The following is a 16825-nucleotide window of genomic DNA, read 5'->3' as shown; positions in this document are numbered from 1 at the left end:
TAGGTTACACCTGGCGTTACACTATTGGTTACACCAGGTGTTACAACATGGGTTACACTATTGGTTTCACCAGGTGTTACACCATGGTTACACCTGGTGTTACACCATTGGTTGCACCAGGTGTTACACCATAGGTTACACCTGGTGTTACACTATTGGTTACACCAGGTGTTACAACATGGGTTACACTATTCGTTACACCAGGTGTTAGAACATGGGTTACACCAGGTGTTACACCATTTGTTACAATATGGGTTACACCATGGGTTACACCATGGGTTACACCATGTGTTACACCAGGTGTTACACCATGGGTTATACCAGGTTTTACACCAGGTGTTACACCATTGCTTACACCTGGTGTTACACTAGGTGTTACACCAGGTGTTACACCATTGGTTACACCAGGTGTTACATCAGGAGTTACACCATTGGTTACACCTGGTGTTTCTAATGGAGAATAGTAACCTCGAACAGTGACCATCATACTGACCTCGAACAGTGACTATCATACTGACCTCGAACAGTGACCATCATACTGACCTCGAACAGTGACCATCATACTGACCTCGAACAGTGACCATCATACTGACCTCGAACAGTGACCATCATTCTGACCTCGAACAGTGACCATCATTCTGACCTCGAACAGTGACCATCATTCTGACCTCGAACAGTGACCATCATACTGACCTCGAACAGTGACCATCATTCTGACCTCGAACAGTGACCATCATTCTGACCTCGAACAGTGACCATCATGTTGACCTCGAACAGTGACCATCATACTGACCTCGAACAGTGACCATCATTCTGACCTCGAACAGTGACCATCATTCTGACCTCGAACAGTGACCATCATTCTGACCTCGAACAGTGACCATCATACTGACCTCGAACAGTGACCATCATACTGACCTCCAACAGTGACCATCATTCTGACCTCGAACAGTGACCATCATACTGACCTCGAACAGTGACCATCATACTGACCTCGAACAGTGACCATCATACTGACCTCGAACAGTGACCATCATACTGACCTCGAACAGTGACCATCATACTGACCTCGAACAGTGACCATCATTCTGACCTCGAACAGTGACCATCATTCTGACCTCGAACAGTGACCATCATGTTGACCTGGAACAGTGACCTAGACTGTGACCTGGCCACTGACCTTTGACCTACGGCGGTGGTTGCCACTCTCAGCACGTCCGCTAGTGACGACACGAGCGTGTGAAGTTTCCTTGAGTTAACATCAACCGTTGCAAAGTTAAGCTCTTAATTGCTCTCCATTGCTCAAGACTCAAGCTGAATCTTGCACACACACACACGTGGGAGACTTTTAAGTCTGCCACTTACGCTCGAGTCTTTTCAGCCTTTCATATTGAGGAGTCGACTTCAAAGTTCACTACTTAAGCCAATTTTGTTAGCGTACAATTTAAAGTCCGACCAGGGAATTAACATTTAGAGTGTCCTCTAAACTGTTATTCGATGAGTTACTTAATCACCTTGGGACTCTACGTAGGACCCTCGGTGGGATTCACCATGGTGGGTCACCTTGGGACTCACCTTGGGACTCTACTTGGGACTCACCTTGGGACTTGCCTTGGGACTTAGCATGAATCTTTGGGACTCTCCTTGGGACTCACCTTGGGACTCTCCTTGGGACTCTCCTTGGGACTCTCCTTGGGTCCCACCTTGGGACTCTCCTTGGGACTCACCTTGAGATTTGCCTTGGGACTCAACATAAGGCCTTGGGACTCACCTTGGAACTCTCCTTGGGACTCTCCTTGGAACTCTCCTTTGGACTCTCCTTTGGACTCACCTTGGGACTCACCTTGGGACTCTTCTTGGGACTTGCCTTGGGTCTCAACATGAGGCTTTTGGACTCTCCTTGGGACTCACTTTGGGACACACTTTGGGTCTCTCCTTGGGACCCACCTTGGGACTCACCTTGGGACTCCCCTTGGAACTCCCCTTGGGACACACCGTGGGACTCACCTTGGGACTCACCTTGGAACTCACCTTGGGACTCTTCTTGCGACTTGCCTTGGGACTCAACATGAGGCTTTGGGACTCTCCTTCTGACCCACCTTGAGACTCACCTTGGGACTCTCCATGGGACTCACCTTGGGGACTCACCTTGAGATTCTCCTTGGGACTCACCTTTGGACTCTCCTTGAGACTCACCTTGGGACTCTCCTTGGGAATGTCCTCGTGACTCACCTTTGAACTCACCTTTGGGTCTCACCTTGGGACTCTCCTTGGGACTCTCACTCATATGTTTAATGGTGTTGCTGTGATAGTGCTAAGCTGTTAAATTGTTGCTACGCTCCTGCTTGCTCTCGTTGGTGATTACATGCTCCTGCTTGCTCTCGTTGGTGCATACATGCTCCTGCTTGCTGTCGTTGGTGTATACATGCTCCTGCTTGCTCTCGTTGGTGTATACATGCTCCTGCTTGCTGTCGTTGGTGTATACATGCTCCTGCTTGCTCTCGTTGGTGTATACATGCTCCTGCTTGCTCTCGTTGGTGTATACATGCTCCTGCTTGCTCTCGCAGGTGTATACATGCTCCTGCTTGCTGTCGTTGGTGTATACATGCTCCTGCTTGCTCTCGTTGGTGTATACATGCTCCTGCTTGCTGTCGTTGGTGTATACATGCTCCTGCTTGCTCTCGTTGGTGTATACATGCTCCTGCTTGCTCTCGCAGGTGTATACATGCTCCTGCTTGCTGTCGTTGGTGTATACATGCTCCTGCTTGCTCTGGTATGGTACACAACAGAAGACCAGCAACCGAGCACCGGGATACTCAACTTATAGACCACCCCTACGGGCTTACCATAGCTCGTGCTACTTGGAACTTTTGTTCCAGGTAGCATATCTTACACAACAGCAACAACGGTACACGTATGGTACACAACAGAAGACCAACACCAGTATACACATGTTTTTGTTTGTTCTCGGAAGTTCCAATATTGCTCAGTATAATTTATTAAGATGTCTAAAATATTTATTATTATTTTTATTGCACTGAAATCACAATTGCGTGATTTCAATGAAAATCATTTTGAGGCAATTGAGTGACTCGAACCTGCGTTCTGGTGATTCCTGGACACCTTGCACTAACTGACTGGGCCACGATGGTACAAGAGTTGACACACCCGGAACTTAACTGAATTTACTGGGAGGTTCTGGAGGCGCCGAGCTGGAGCCCAACCTGGGTTGTACAGTCGACCCGACCACACTATGGCCTACAGTTATCATTGATATGTCACGCAATTGTGATTTCATTTTAATTTGGCTGGGACGAAAGAAGTTGGGCTCCGGCCTTGGGCCTCCAGAACCTCCCAGAGAGTTCAGTTGAGTTCCTGGTTGGCTGACATAAGTACCGTCATGTCCGAGTCGGTTAGGGCAGGTGTCTGGGAATCGGCAGAACGTGGGTTCAAGTCACTCCATTGCCTCAAAATGATTATTATTATTATTATTAATTTTATTATTATTATTATTATTAATTTTATTATTATTATTATTATTAATTTTATTATTATTATTATTATTAATTTTATTATTATTATTATTATTAATTTTATTATTATTATTATTAATTTTATTATTATTATTATTATTATTATTATAATTGAGAAAATCCACAAGAGCCGTGATGAGGATTCGACTTTATGCGTTCGGTATTTCGAGATGCACGCTCTAAACGACCAGTCCTACAGATTACGTCTGAATTCGGCCGTTTGCTCGTATGGCCGAAAATGAACATAACTTGAAAATGAAAAATAATTGGCCTGTATCTTCAATGGCCTGGAGAAGAAATTCGAATGTAAGACTGAGGCTTGAACTAGTTTTACCGGACCCCCGCCTGGAAAGTGGCCTGGGGCGGACCGCTGGCAGCGGGAATCTTACAGTAATTTGCTTGAGCAGCTGCACGCTTGTTAAGGGCAGCCCTTTGAGGTGATGATGGTGGCCTCCTAAGATAAGTATTCCATAGTGATCTTGCTGGGTATTGTGTTGAACATGAAGGAGCAGTTATCGTCACATGATGACTTAAACTGTTCGTGTCTTTGATATGACGTTTATGGTACTAATATCGACAAATTACCCTTATGTGAGGCTCTTTATGTTGGGTTTGGTCGCCTCTGATAGTTGTGTTCATTGTGGGAGACGTGAGACTCGGTTGCACGTCTTTTATTTTTGTGCGCGGGTTCAGGGTTTGGTTGGGTGGTTGCGGGATGTCATTGCAGCCTTTTGTGGTCCAGGGGTGCAGGTCGTCCTATTGCGGTTTTTGTTTTTATCGTTCGCTCGGGGCTCCAGGCGGGTGCGTAACACGCTCGGGGTGTTGTTAGCAGACTATATTTTTTGTTTATGGGTTGGTAGGATGGAGGGGTATGGGGTGGGGAGGATTTTGGGCTTTTTGAAAGGCCGTCTGTCTTATACTATGTGGTGGTTGCGTCGCTCCTTTCCTAGGGTTTTTGATGCTTGGTTCACGGTCGAGTATGTCCGGGGTGCTGCGTTGGTGTAGGTGGTGGGTTCCTGTACTCACCTAGTTGTACTCATCAGTTGTGTTTGCGGGGGTTGAGCTCTGGCTCTTTGGTCCCGCCTCTCAACCGTCAATCAACAGGTGTACAGATTCCTGAGCCTATCGGGCTCTGTCATATCTACATTTGAAACTGTGTATGGAGTCAGCCTCCACCACATCACCCCCTGTTGGTGTGGTTGTGTGTGTGTCTGTGCGTGTTCCTTTGGTTCGGTTCCCTCTGGTGGGTGGGGGTTTGGGGGATCTGTGTTTGTTTGTCTTTGGGGTTTTGTGTGTACTGGGGTTTGCTTGGTTACCTTGTGTGGCAGGGTTTTGTTTGTGTGTGGGTGGGTATGGGTGTGTTGTGTGGCATGTCCGTCTCTCTCCTGATGTGTCCGGTGCGTGGGTGTTTTTTCTGCTTGGTGGCTGGCCGTCCTCTGTCTGTAGGGGTTGGGTTTGTGTGCCTGGTGGCTGTGTTTGTCTCGTATGTGTTCCATTCTTGTGTGTTTTTTGTATGCTTGTGAGCATTGTCATTTTGTCTTGCTGCCTTGTGTTATGTGCTTTTCATTATGGTTCCTGTTGGCACGCCCCGTATGGGTGGCATGTGTTGTTTGTTTGTGTGTTTATGCTTTTTTTACACTTTGTTCTGTTATCTGTGTCATTTTACTGTGTTATATGTTCCATTGTCGTTTTGTACTATACCGATTCCTTTATTTTTTACTATGTTATTTTACTATGTAATGCTAATGTGTTCTGTTTCCTTTTTATTATGTACTGTGCTGTGTATTGCTTTGTTGTATTCCATTGTTATTTTCCTGCATTTACTTACTATGTTGTATTTATAGTGTTATATTAACATGTTTGTTATTGTGTTCTCGTTTCTGTGGTGTGTTGTCTGCTGTTGTGTGGTGTGGCGCATGGTGCGTGTGTTGTCTGCTGTTGTGTGGTGTGGCGCATGGTGCGTGTGTTGTCTGCTGTTGTGTTATTTTTGTATGTGTATTCCTGTTTATAATTTACCCTTGGTTTATTGTGCTCCTTGTGCGCTTTTGTAATTACTGACGCTTTTGGCACGCCCCGTCAGGGTGGTGCTGCTTTTGTTTGTGTGTGTGTGTGTGTGTGTGTGTGTGTGTGTGTTCTTATGTGTTTTCTGTTATTCTTTGTTTTCACTTTTGTGTTGATCTGTGTTACTTGTTATCTGTGTTGTTGTTATTCTGTGTTCTTTGTTATTCTGTGCTTTCCTGTTTATATGGTTACTATACGCTGTACTTGCTCTGTTTAAAAAAAAAAATAAAAAAAAAAAAATTACCCTTATGTGGATATTAAGTTGTTTACCTTTACACTTGAAAGCAACTCTGCTGTCGTTTCATGGTTACCTTACTCTGTAAATGGAATTAAAGTTATAGAATAAAATTATGCTCTATTTATATGACGTGTGTACCATTAATGTTCATGGAGCTTTCTCAGTCCTCTATGGTTGTACTCGCATATACCAGGTTAATCAACCATTTTAACATAATAGTAGACTACAAAAGGTCTGCGTATATTTTTAAGTTTGTCTCACTAAAATAAGGAACTAACTACCAACTTAACAGCAACATCTGTCTATAATGACAGTAGTCACATCCAGGGACCACTAGGAAACTGTTGTTTTCTTCGTGGGCTAGCGGACTGTATTTATTGTGTTCCCTATGTGGCCCAGATTCCAGGGCGATCTAACAAGAATGGTGCTGCTTTCATTGTCCTGTTGAATGGAAAATCACCACATGGTGAAAAGAAATATGTATACGGTTACAATAGCACTGATACAGTTACAAATTATTTTAGCCTATCCTTTTGATCTGATATCTTGTCACACATGAATTATATTATAAACAATGGCCAGATTATTTAATTCTTTAATGCGATGAATTTATTTATGGCAAATGTATATTTTAATTTATCTTTAAGCAATTGCAATATATAAAATATTTTATATATTGATTAACCTAGTTAGTATGTTTTTATTTTAGTGGCAAGTAATTTACTTACTGAGGTGAACTGGAAAGCTCATGGTGTTGGAAATTTCCAACACTAATACAATACTATTGTATTATAATAAATCATTATTATTATATACTAACTACAGTAGTCACTAAATTTACTAACAGTAATGTTAACATAAACTAACCATTATATCTGCGTATTAATGCTAGAATTCTTACGAAATCAAGCACCAATATTGCGTCAGATTATATCTTGTTAAACACATTTGTTGCCAATGTGCTAGAGAATTGAACGTGGTTCTTTAAAATCATCAGTATTCCATGTGATAATTATTTACGGATAACATAACTCCCAAATAATTCTAAATCGAGAGTTTTTAGTTACAATTGTTATCAAGTAATAGTTTTTCTGTCACGCGTGAATGCCAAGGAGAAAACTATAATCTTCTCCATTTCTCGTTTACCACCATAAGACGAGAAAGCAATAATATTTAAATCTCTAGAATCACAACCCAGTCCTTATTAAAGTATTTCAACCACAATTGCGCGAAATAATATTATTTGTGATAAATAATTTCTGTGGTGAATGCGGGACGCGGGTTGGAGAGGAAGGAGACGCCATTGTTGAGGCTGGTGTTGCGGAGTGAGCAGCCAGTGTGCGGACTTGGACAGAAGAAAGTCGTGGCGTCAGAGTCTAAGACACGTGGCGTTGGGATTATCAGCAAGAATTACACTGATACTCAACTTATAACGAATAATTATTCTTCCACGTACTCCATAGTGCTCGGTCAAACAATAACACGTCGAGAATCAAGCCAAACTCTCAATCACGTGTACAACATCGTGGAAGTTTGAGACTGAGACGCGATATCGGCAGACTTCAGCATATACTGCGCTCATGCTAAGTATATTTTCTTTCTTGATGCATCATTAGAGATTGTATATTTCGTGGGTAGTCTGTCGTTACATAGCGGGACGACAATAAATCCAATGTTAGTACCGAATTAATATTCATTTTCTATTTTCATAAAGTTTGAGATTTAAGTAGCCTAGTTCAATGCTACATAATATCCTTTAAATTACAGCTCGTATGTGAGGAGTCAACGAGTCGTTAACTACATTCGTGTTATTCACCTCTAATGGCTTGTGTGTGGAGATCCTGAGATCACGAGGACGAAGCACGAACGATGTCATAGAAATCGTCTTAAAGCTAAGATTTTTTGTACACATTTAATTACGCCAATTTATTATACATATCCATAATATTATCATATCAAGTACTTACTATATGAATTTGGAGATTGATGTGTTTACTTAGATGATTGCTTTTTAATTCTAACAATCATTAATATTCTCTATTTGGATTTACCTATTGATTCTATAATATTTTGGTCATAATATTCTTTATTCAACAATGAACTGGTGACGAACCACACTAGTTCCTAGACGTATATGAAGTTCTAGCAATACCCCCCCAATGTAGGTGTTTGAGGCTCTGACTTTAGTTAGTTAACCATACAGTCCATTATTTATTTAAGTGATTATTCTTTCTAATATTTGTCCATAGACACTGGTTCTTCCTTGTGTTTCTAATGATCACTTTTTATTACTTTCCCTCTTTTCTCAAAAGTGGGTGGTCCTTCGTTATTAAATTAAATAATTAAATAATTGAGTCAAGCCACAGATATCCCAAATTATGGTCCTTATCGAACCAGATATATATTAGTTAGTAATAAATAATCACCGTGTGAAGTAGTCTAGACTAACATCATTTATTAATTGTGTCTACCGGCAGTGTACCACATAGGTTAGCCTAATTTACACCAATTCATTTGCTACTTATACTTCATGTATAAGATAGCACTCGTGGGACACAGTCAATTACCCATAACAATTAGACCTATACCTCATACTGAGGTAAGAATCTTCAGGTCACCAGGAGCAACAGCTCATAACTTCTATAATAATTCCTCACTAACATCAATTATGTGTTAACTATTTGGGCTATACAAATATTTCAATATACGGCTGTCAGCAGACTGTCCATTATAGCCTGAATTCATTCCATAACTACTGATTCACTCAAGTCAGTGGATTCATTAACATTTTAGGATCCAGTATACTAATACAAATTGCAAATCCCATACTAATTAATCATTACTAACCCTGATAACATTAGATTTCACAATTAGGAAGTACATTCAGAAGTTAAATAATATTTACGGCTTTAGAATACTTACCAAAACACAATTAATTCTCTTGTGTTCATTTAATTTCTTATACACATAATTTCTACCAGTGTATACATATTATATAAAATTACAAAATCCAAAAACATAGCACTATTTGCACATTATTGCACCACATTTATTGTAGTTATTATGCCAACCCAACAGAGGTAGGATATTTCAGACTGACACGGTACTAAGATTTGTACAAATTCAGTCTACACCATTGGCTGCATTAATAGGTAGGATTATTACCTAACTAGTACTGTTAGACAGTGCTGGGGCATTATTATTTTATGTAGTACTGACCTGAATGGGTGGGATTAACCATTTATTGTGTAATTATATTTTATTGCATATTTCCATGTACATCTTTGAGTGTTACCATAAGTTCACTACCCATCCAAGGCTGATTTTGAAGAGCTAAGCTAAGGAACACCTGTAGTGAGACCAAGGTACCACTCAAATCTTAGTTGCTTATTATTAGGTAGGTAGCTAACCTCTAAATGAGGTAAATTACAATCAGCCTCAAGAAAATATCAGGCTGTCAATAATTATACCTGCTCTACATAAAGGAGCAAGTGCCATAGCTGTCCAAGTAGCTATATAAGCCCTATAAGGCTCAAACTTACAGCCAGAATGGCTACTCCTGAACAGTTAAGGAGAACCTGTATTGGCCTGAGAGGTCTTCAAAATCACCTATCAAGACTACTTGACAAATGTGACAACTGTTTAGGAACCTACTCAGTTGACTTCTTCGAGCTAAACATTGCCACAAAGGTGGCTAACCAAAAATATGTCCAGGTGAAGGATATAATCGAGTCTTATAGAAACATACTCCTTAGCAGTAATACTAACCCAGACGAATTACGTCTGATAGAATCTGATCTTGCCAACTATGAAAATACAATTCAAAACAAGATAAATCAATATAACAAAGTGCTTGCGACACAATGTTCCTGAGTGGATAGAACATTTTTGTAGTAGACCTACACCCGAGCAAGCACCCAGCTCAGATGAAATACATGAGCTACCTCAAAATGAGGAATCCTCTAATCAATACTGATCGCTACACAGGATCAACAACTGAAGTTCAACCTTCATTTTCTAACATCTCATCTAATACAACTTCACGTAATAATTTATTTACAGAGTCTGATCAATTTTCAGACAGCTCTTCTCAATGTTCCCTGGATTCTATAAATTCAATGCATGAGGCTACTGAATTAACTAGCTCCTCACAGGAACCCAGAGAAACAAGTGAAGCTGCAGATGAAACTCTTAGTGAAGCTGCAATAATCAGTGAATCTGAACCAGAAAATGATATAGCTAAAGCTGCAGCAGCAGCCGAAGCTGTAATTAAAGCTGAGGCTAAGCAAGAAGCCTTAAGCAATACAAGTAATGGTCACAATCACTCACACCAGCCTTCTAGAGTAAGTGCTAACAATGAGAAGACTGTTATAAACCTTGTACACCAATTACTAGATTTGTCTCCACCAGAACAATCAGTTGACTCTTTACAAGCCTTTAGTTTTCAGCTTGAGTCACTGTTAAATTCCTTCAGTAAAGAGGTGGATCACCCAAGTGCTGAGTGGATGACTAAAATTATCATCCAAAGAAAATTGTCTGGTGACACACTCAATAAATTATATGTATACCAGAATGTTAATGCCCTGTCAATGCAGGATATATTTGCAGGTTTGCGCAATATAAGCAATCATTCAGCAAACCAGGCACTTAATGCCTCTTCTGAATGCACCGAAACTGTACCCACATCAGTTTCCTTACCTGGAACTCCTAAAGTGACACTGTCACTAGGTAATAAGGGTATTAATAATCAATGTAATAACAATAAGTCAAACACTGATTCATAAGTAAGGCCCAAGAGCCCCACAGGTGCTCCTAAGAGACCTAATAGTCCAAAGAGCACTCCCAATAACTCGACAGGTGCTCCTAGGAGACCTAATAGTCCAAAGAGCACTCCCAAGAGCCCAGAATTGCTCCCCAGAGTACACCAAGTACTCACAAGAGAATCAATAACAAGCAAATGCAAGCAACAAAACCATCACAACCTGCAAGTACTGTTTTACTCAAACACGTAACCCCTAAACGAGCTGTAGGATGGGGAATGTGCTTGTTTTGCAATCAAAAACTTTCTTTGTACAAATGTACTAATTACCCTATTAGAGACACAAGAGTCAGACGACTCAAACAGTTACACAAATGTACTAGGTGTCTCAAATCACATAATGTTAATAGCTGTGACACCCCACTGAACACCTGCAATAGGTGTAGAAGGGGCAAGCATCATGCTGCACTGTGCAAATTAGTTAGGACAAATTATGTCAATCCTAGAATAGGAGGTAGAGAATCTACACCAGTACAGTGCTGCAAGGTGCGAGATGTGTACAGCGTAATTTCACAAGCATCTCAAGTGGATGCTGCTTTGCCTACTGCTCAACTTCAAGTAAGGAACAAAGGAGCCAAGATCACCACTTGTGGACTATTTGATCAAGGTTCCCAGAGAACTTTCATTACTCAGAAAACGGCAGAGGCACTCAATTTACAACCAATCAGACAGGTAAAATTAAACCTCTCAGGGTTCATGATAAATCGAGGAACCCATGAATACTCAGTAGTTCAACCGCTTGTACGACTAGGTAGTCATGCCAAGGCTGTCCAAGCCATTGTTGTAGATCAAATACCTTTTGACCTAAATATTAAGGGTCTGGGGTACACAGCCCACTTCCTGCAGGAACGTGAAATTAATTTGGCTGACAACAAGTTAACGTCTGACCGCCTTAACAATGTAGATGTACTAGTAGGAGCAGACTACTATTACCAGTTCATAACTGGACATGTTAAACGATTGTGCATGAATATGCTGTAATCTGCAGGTGGCTACTTACTTACTGGTAAAGTTCTGAATGTGAACAAGCCTAGGCCTGCCAACAATAATAAATTAGTCAGCAGTAAATCAATTCTCCAGCAGCCAGCTAAAAGGTGTTAAACCATGGGTTACACCAATGGTTATCTTATCTTGAGGTTATCTTGAGATGATTTCGGGGCTTTAGTGTCCCCGCAGCCCGGTCCTTGACCAGGCCTCCACCCCCAGGAAGCAGCCCGTGACAGCTGATTAACACCCAGGTACCTATTTTACTGCTAGGTAACAGGGGCATAGGGTGAAAGAAACTCTGCCCATTGTTTCTCACCGGCACCCGGGTCCACAGGATCACAAGTACAGTGTGCTGTCCGCTCGGCCGACCGGCTCCCTCGGTTACACCAGGTGTTACACCATGGGTTACACCAGGTGTTAAACCATGTGTTACACCATGGGTTACACCAGGTGTTACACCATGTGTTGCACCAGGTGTTGCACTAAGTGTTACACCATGGGTTACACCAGGTGTTACACTATAGGTTACACCAGGTGTCACCATCAGTTACATACTGGGTTACACCAGGTGTTACTCCATGGGTTACACCAAGTGTTAAACCAGGTGTTTCACCATGGGTTACACTAGATGTTACACAATGAGTTACACCAGGTGTTACACCATGTGTTACACCAGGTGTTACAATAAGGGTTACATCAGGTGTTACGCCATGGGTTACACAAGGTGTTACACCATGGGTTACACCAGGTGTTACACTAGGTGTTAATCCAGGTGTTACCCCATGGATTACACCAGGTGTTACACCATTGGTTTCACCATGGTGCTAACCCATGGGTTACACCATGTGTTACCCCATGTGTTACACCAGGTGTTACCCCATTGCTTACACCAGGTGTTACACTCTTGGTTTCACCATGGTGTTAACCCATGGGTTACACCATGTGTTACCCCACGCGTTACACCAGGTGTTACACCATTAGTTACACCATGTGTTACCCCACGCGTTACACCAGGTGTTACACCATTAGTTACACCAGGTGTTACATCAGGTGTTACACCATGATTACACCATGGGTTACACCAGGTGTTACACCATGGTTACACCAGGTGTTACACTATAGGTTACACCAGTTGATACACCATCAGTTACATAATGGGTTACACCAAGTGTTACAAAATGAGTTACACCATGAGTTACACCAGGTGTTAAACCAGGTGTTACACCATGGGTTACACAAGGTGTTACACCATGGGTTACTCTAGGTGTTACACTATGAGTTACACCAGGTGTTACACTATGGGGTTACACCAGGTGTTACACCAGGTGTTACACCATGGGTTACACCAGGTGTTACATATTGGGTTACACAAGGTGTTACACCATGGGTTCACCTGGTGCTACACCAGGTGTTACAATAAGGGCTACACCAAGGGTTACACCAGGTGTTACCCCATGGGTTACACCAGGTGTTACCCCTTGGGTTACACCAGATGTTAAACTAGGTGTTTCACCATGTGTTACACTATGGGTTACACCAGGTGTTACACCATAGGTTACACCAGGTGTTACACCATGGGTTACACCAGGTGTTACACCATGTGTTAAACCAGGTGTTACACCATGGGTTACACTAGGTGTTACACCAGGTGTAACACCCTGAGTTACACCAGGTGTTACAATAAGGGTTACACCAGGTGGTACACCAGGTTTTACAATAAGGGTTACACCAGGTGTCACACCAGGTGTTACCCGAGGTGTTACCCCATGGGTTACACCAGGTGTTACCCCATGGGTTGCACCAGGTGTTACCCCATGAGTTACACCAGATGTTAAACCAGGTGTTACACCATGTGTTATACCATGGGTTACACTAGGTGTTACACCATAAGTTACTCCAGGTGTTACACCATTTGTTACACCATGGGTTATACCAGGTGTTACACCATGGGTTACACCAGGTGTAACACCATGGGTTACACCAGGTGTAACACCATGGGTTACACCAGGTGTTACACCATGGGTTACACCAGGTGTTACACCAGGTGTTACACCATGGGTTTTAACAGGTGTTACCACATGGGATACACCAGGTGTTACCACGTGGGTTACACCAGGTGTTACCACGTGGGTTACACCAGGTGTTACACAATGGGTTACACCAGGTGATACCTTATTTGTTACACCAGGTGTTACACCATTGGTTACACTATGGTGTTACCTTATGGGTTACACCATGTGTTACCCAATGGGTTACACCAGGTGTTACACCAAGTGTTACACAGTGTTACAGCAGGTGTTACACCATGGGTTACACAAGGTGTTATTCCATTGGTTACACCAGGTGTTACGCCAAGTGTTACACAAAGTGTTGCACCATGGGCTACACCAGGTGTTACACAATGGGTTACACCAGGGATCACACCAGGTGTTACACCATGGGTTATACCAGGTTTTACACTATGGGTTACACAAGGTGTTAAACCATGGGTTACACGATGGGTTACACCATGGGTTACAACAGGTGTTGCACAATGGGTTACACCAGGTGTTACACCATGGGTTTCACCTGGTGTTACACTATTGGTTACACCATGGTGTTACCCCATTGGTTATACCATGGTGTTACTCTATGGGTTACACCAGGTGTTACACTATAGGTTACACTATGGGTTACACCATCAGTTACATAATGGGTTACACCAGGTGTTACACCATGGGTTACACCAAGTGTTACACCATGGGTTACACTATGAGTTACACCAGGTGTTAAACCAGGTGTTACACTAGGTGTTACACCATGGGTTACACCAGGTGTTACACCATGAGTTACACCAGGTGTTACACTATGAGTTACACCAGGTGTTAAACCAGGTGTTACACTAGGTGTTACACCATGGGTTACACCAGGTGTTACACCATGAGTTACACCAGGTGTTACACTATTAGTTAAACCAGGTGTTAAACCAGGTGTTACACCATGGGTTACACTAGATGTTACACAATGAGGTACTCAAGGTGTTACACCATGGGATTACACAATGGGTTACACCAGGTGTTACAATAAGGGTTACACCAGGTGTTACACCAGGAGTTACCCCATGTGTTACAAAAGGGGTTACACCATGGGTTATACCAGGTGTTAATCCAGGTGTTACCCCATGGGTTACACCAGGTGTTACTCCAGGTGTTACCCCATGGGTTACACCATTTGTTAATCCAGGTGCTACACCAGGTGTTACCCCATGGGTTACACCAGGTGTTAATCCAGGTGTTACACCATGGGTTACACTAGGTGCTACTCCATGAGTTACACCAGGTGTTACATCATGGGTTTCACCAGGTGTTAAAACATGGGTTACATTATTTGTTACACCAGGTGTTACGCCATGGGTTACACCAGGTGTTACACCATGGGTTACACCAGGTGTTACACCATGGGTTACACCAGGTGTTAAACCATGGGTTACACCAGGTGTTACACCATGGTGTTACCCCATGGGTTACACCAGGTGTTACCCCATGGGTTACACCAGATGTTACACCATGGGTTACATTATTTGTTACACAAGGTGTTACACAATGGGTTACACCAGGTGTTACCCCATGGGTTACACCAGGTGTTACACTAGGTGTTACACCATGGGTTACACCATGAGTTACACCATGTGTTACAAAACGTGTTACACCAAGTGTTACACCAGGTGTTACACTATTGGTACACTAGATGTTACACCAAGTGTTACACCATTGGTTACACCAGATTTTACACCAAGTGTTACACTAGGTGTTACACCATTGGTTACACCAGGTGTTACACCATTGGTTACACCAGGTGTTACACCATTGTTTACACCAGGTGTTACACCATGGGTTACACCAGGTGTTACACCATTGGTTACACCTGGTGTTACACTAGGTGTTACATCAGGAGTTACACCATTGGTTACACCTGGTGTTACACTAGGTGTTACATCAGGAGTTACACCATTGGTTACACCTGGTGTTACTAATGGAGAATAGTAACCTCGAGCAGTGACCATCATACTGACCTCGAACAGTGACCATCATTCTGACCTCGAACAGTGACCATCATTCTGACCTCGAACAGTGACCATCATACTGACCTCGAACAGTGACCATCATACTGACCTCGAACAGTGACCATCATTCTGACCTCGAACAGTGACCATCATACTGACCTCGAACAGTGACCATCATTCTGACCTCGAACAGTGACCATCATTCTGACCTCGAACAGTGACCATCATGTTGACCTGGAACAGTGACCTAGACTGTGACCTGGCCACTGACCTTTGACCTACGGCGGTGGTTGCCACTCTCAGCACGTCCGCTAGTGACGACACGAGCGTGTGAAGTTTCCTTGAGTTAACATCAACCGTTGCAAAGTTAAGCTCTTAATTGCTCTCCATTGCTCAAGACTCAAGCTGAATCTTGCACACACACACACACGTGGGAGACTTTTAAGTCTGCCACTTACGCTCGAGTCTTTTCAGCCTTTCATATTGAGGAGTCGACTTCAAAGTTTACTACTTAAGCCAATTTTGTTAGCGTACAATTTAAAGTCCGACCAGGGAATTAACATTTAGAGTGTCCTCTAAACTGTTATTCGATGAGTTACTTAATCACCTTGGGACTCTACGTAGGACCCTCGGTGGGATTCACCATGGTGGGTCACCTTGGGACTCACCTTGGGACTCTACTTGGGACTCACCTTGGGACTTGCCTTGGGACTTAGCATGAATCTTTGGGACTCTCCTTGGGACTCACCTTGGGACTCTCCTTGGGACTCTCCTTGGGTCCCACCTTGGGACTCTCCTTGGGACTCACCTTGAGACTTGCCTTGGGACTCAACATAAGGCCTTGGGACTCACCTTGGCACTCTCCTTGGGACTCTCCTTGGGACCCACCTTGGGACTCTCCTTTGGATTCACCTTAGGACTCTTCTTGGGACTTGCCTTGGGTCTCAACATGAGGCTTTTGGACTCTCCTTGGGACTCACTTTGGGTCTCTCCTTGGGACCCACCTTAGGACTCACCTTGGGACTCCCCTTGGGTCTCCCCTTGGGACTCCCCTTGGGACACACCGTGGGACTCACCTTGGGACTCTCCTTGGGACTCACCTTGGAACTCACCTTGCGACTCACCTTGGGACTCTTCTTGCGACT

At 42.9% G+C, this 16825-nt stretch overlaps 2 protein-coding genes across 2 annotated transcripts in view; both read right to left on the bottom strand.

Moving 5' to 3' along the window:
• LOC138368912 (germ cell nuclear acidic protein-like) overlaps nucleotides 1-2287 on the bottom strand; it is a 57117-nt gene extending 54830 nt beyond the window's left edge. The window contains exons 1-2 of the mRNA XM_069331631.1: nucleotides 2136-2287; nucleotides 1656-1899 (exon numbers count right to left, since the gene is read on the bottom strand). Of these exons, the coding sequence (XP_069187732.1) occupies nucleotides 1656-1899; nucleotides 2136-2287 (396 nt within the window). The remainder of the gene's footprint in view (nucleotides 1-1655; nucleotides 1900-2135) is intronic.
• Nucleotides 2288-2314: 27 nt separating this feature from the next.
• On the bottom strand, nucleotides 2315-16515 carry LOC138368911 (rhoptry surface protein CERLI2-like). Its single transcript, XM_069331630.1, has 2 exons — nucleotides 16429-16515; nucleotides 2315-2770 (listed from the first exon to the last, which is right to left on the bottom strand). Exons 1-2 carry the CDS (start codon nucleotides 16513-16515, stop codon nucleotides 2315-2317), a joined length of 543 nt encoding a protein of 180 aa, XP_069187731.1.
• Between the last annotated feature and the right edge of the window lie 310 nt (nucleotides 16516-16825).

Source organism: Procambarus clarkii, chromosome 26 (assembly GCF_040958095.1).
Source record: "Procambarus clarkii isolate CNS0578487 chromosome 26, FALCON_Pclarkii_2.0, whole genome shotgun sequence".
Taxonomy (NCBI): domain Eukaryota; kingdom Metazoa; phylum Arthropoda; class Malacostraca; order Decapoda; family Cambaridae; genus Procambarus; species Procambarus clarkii.
Note: the sequence above shows the minus strand (reverse complement) of the source record. Positions and strands in the feature narration are given on the sequence as shown.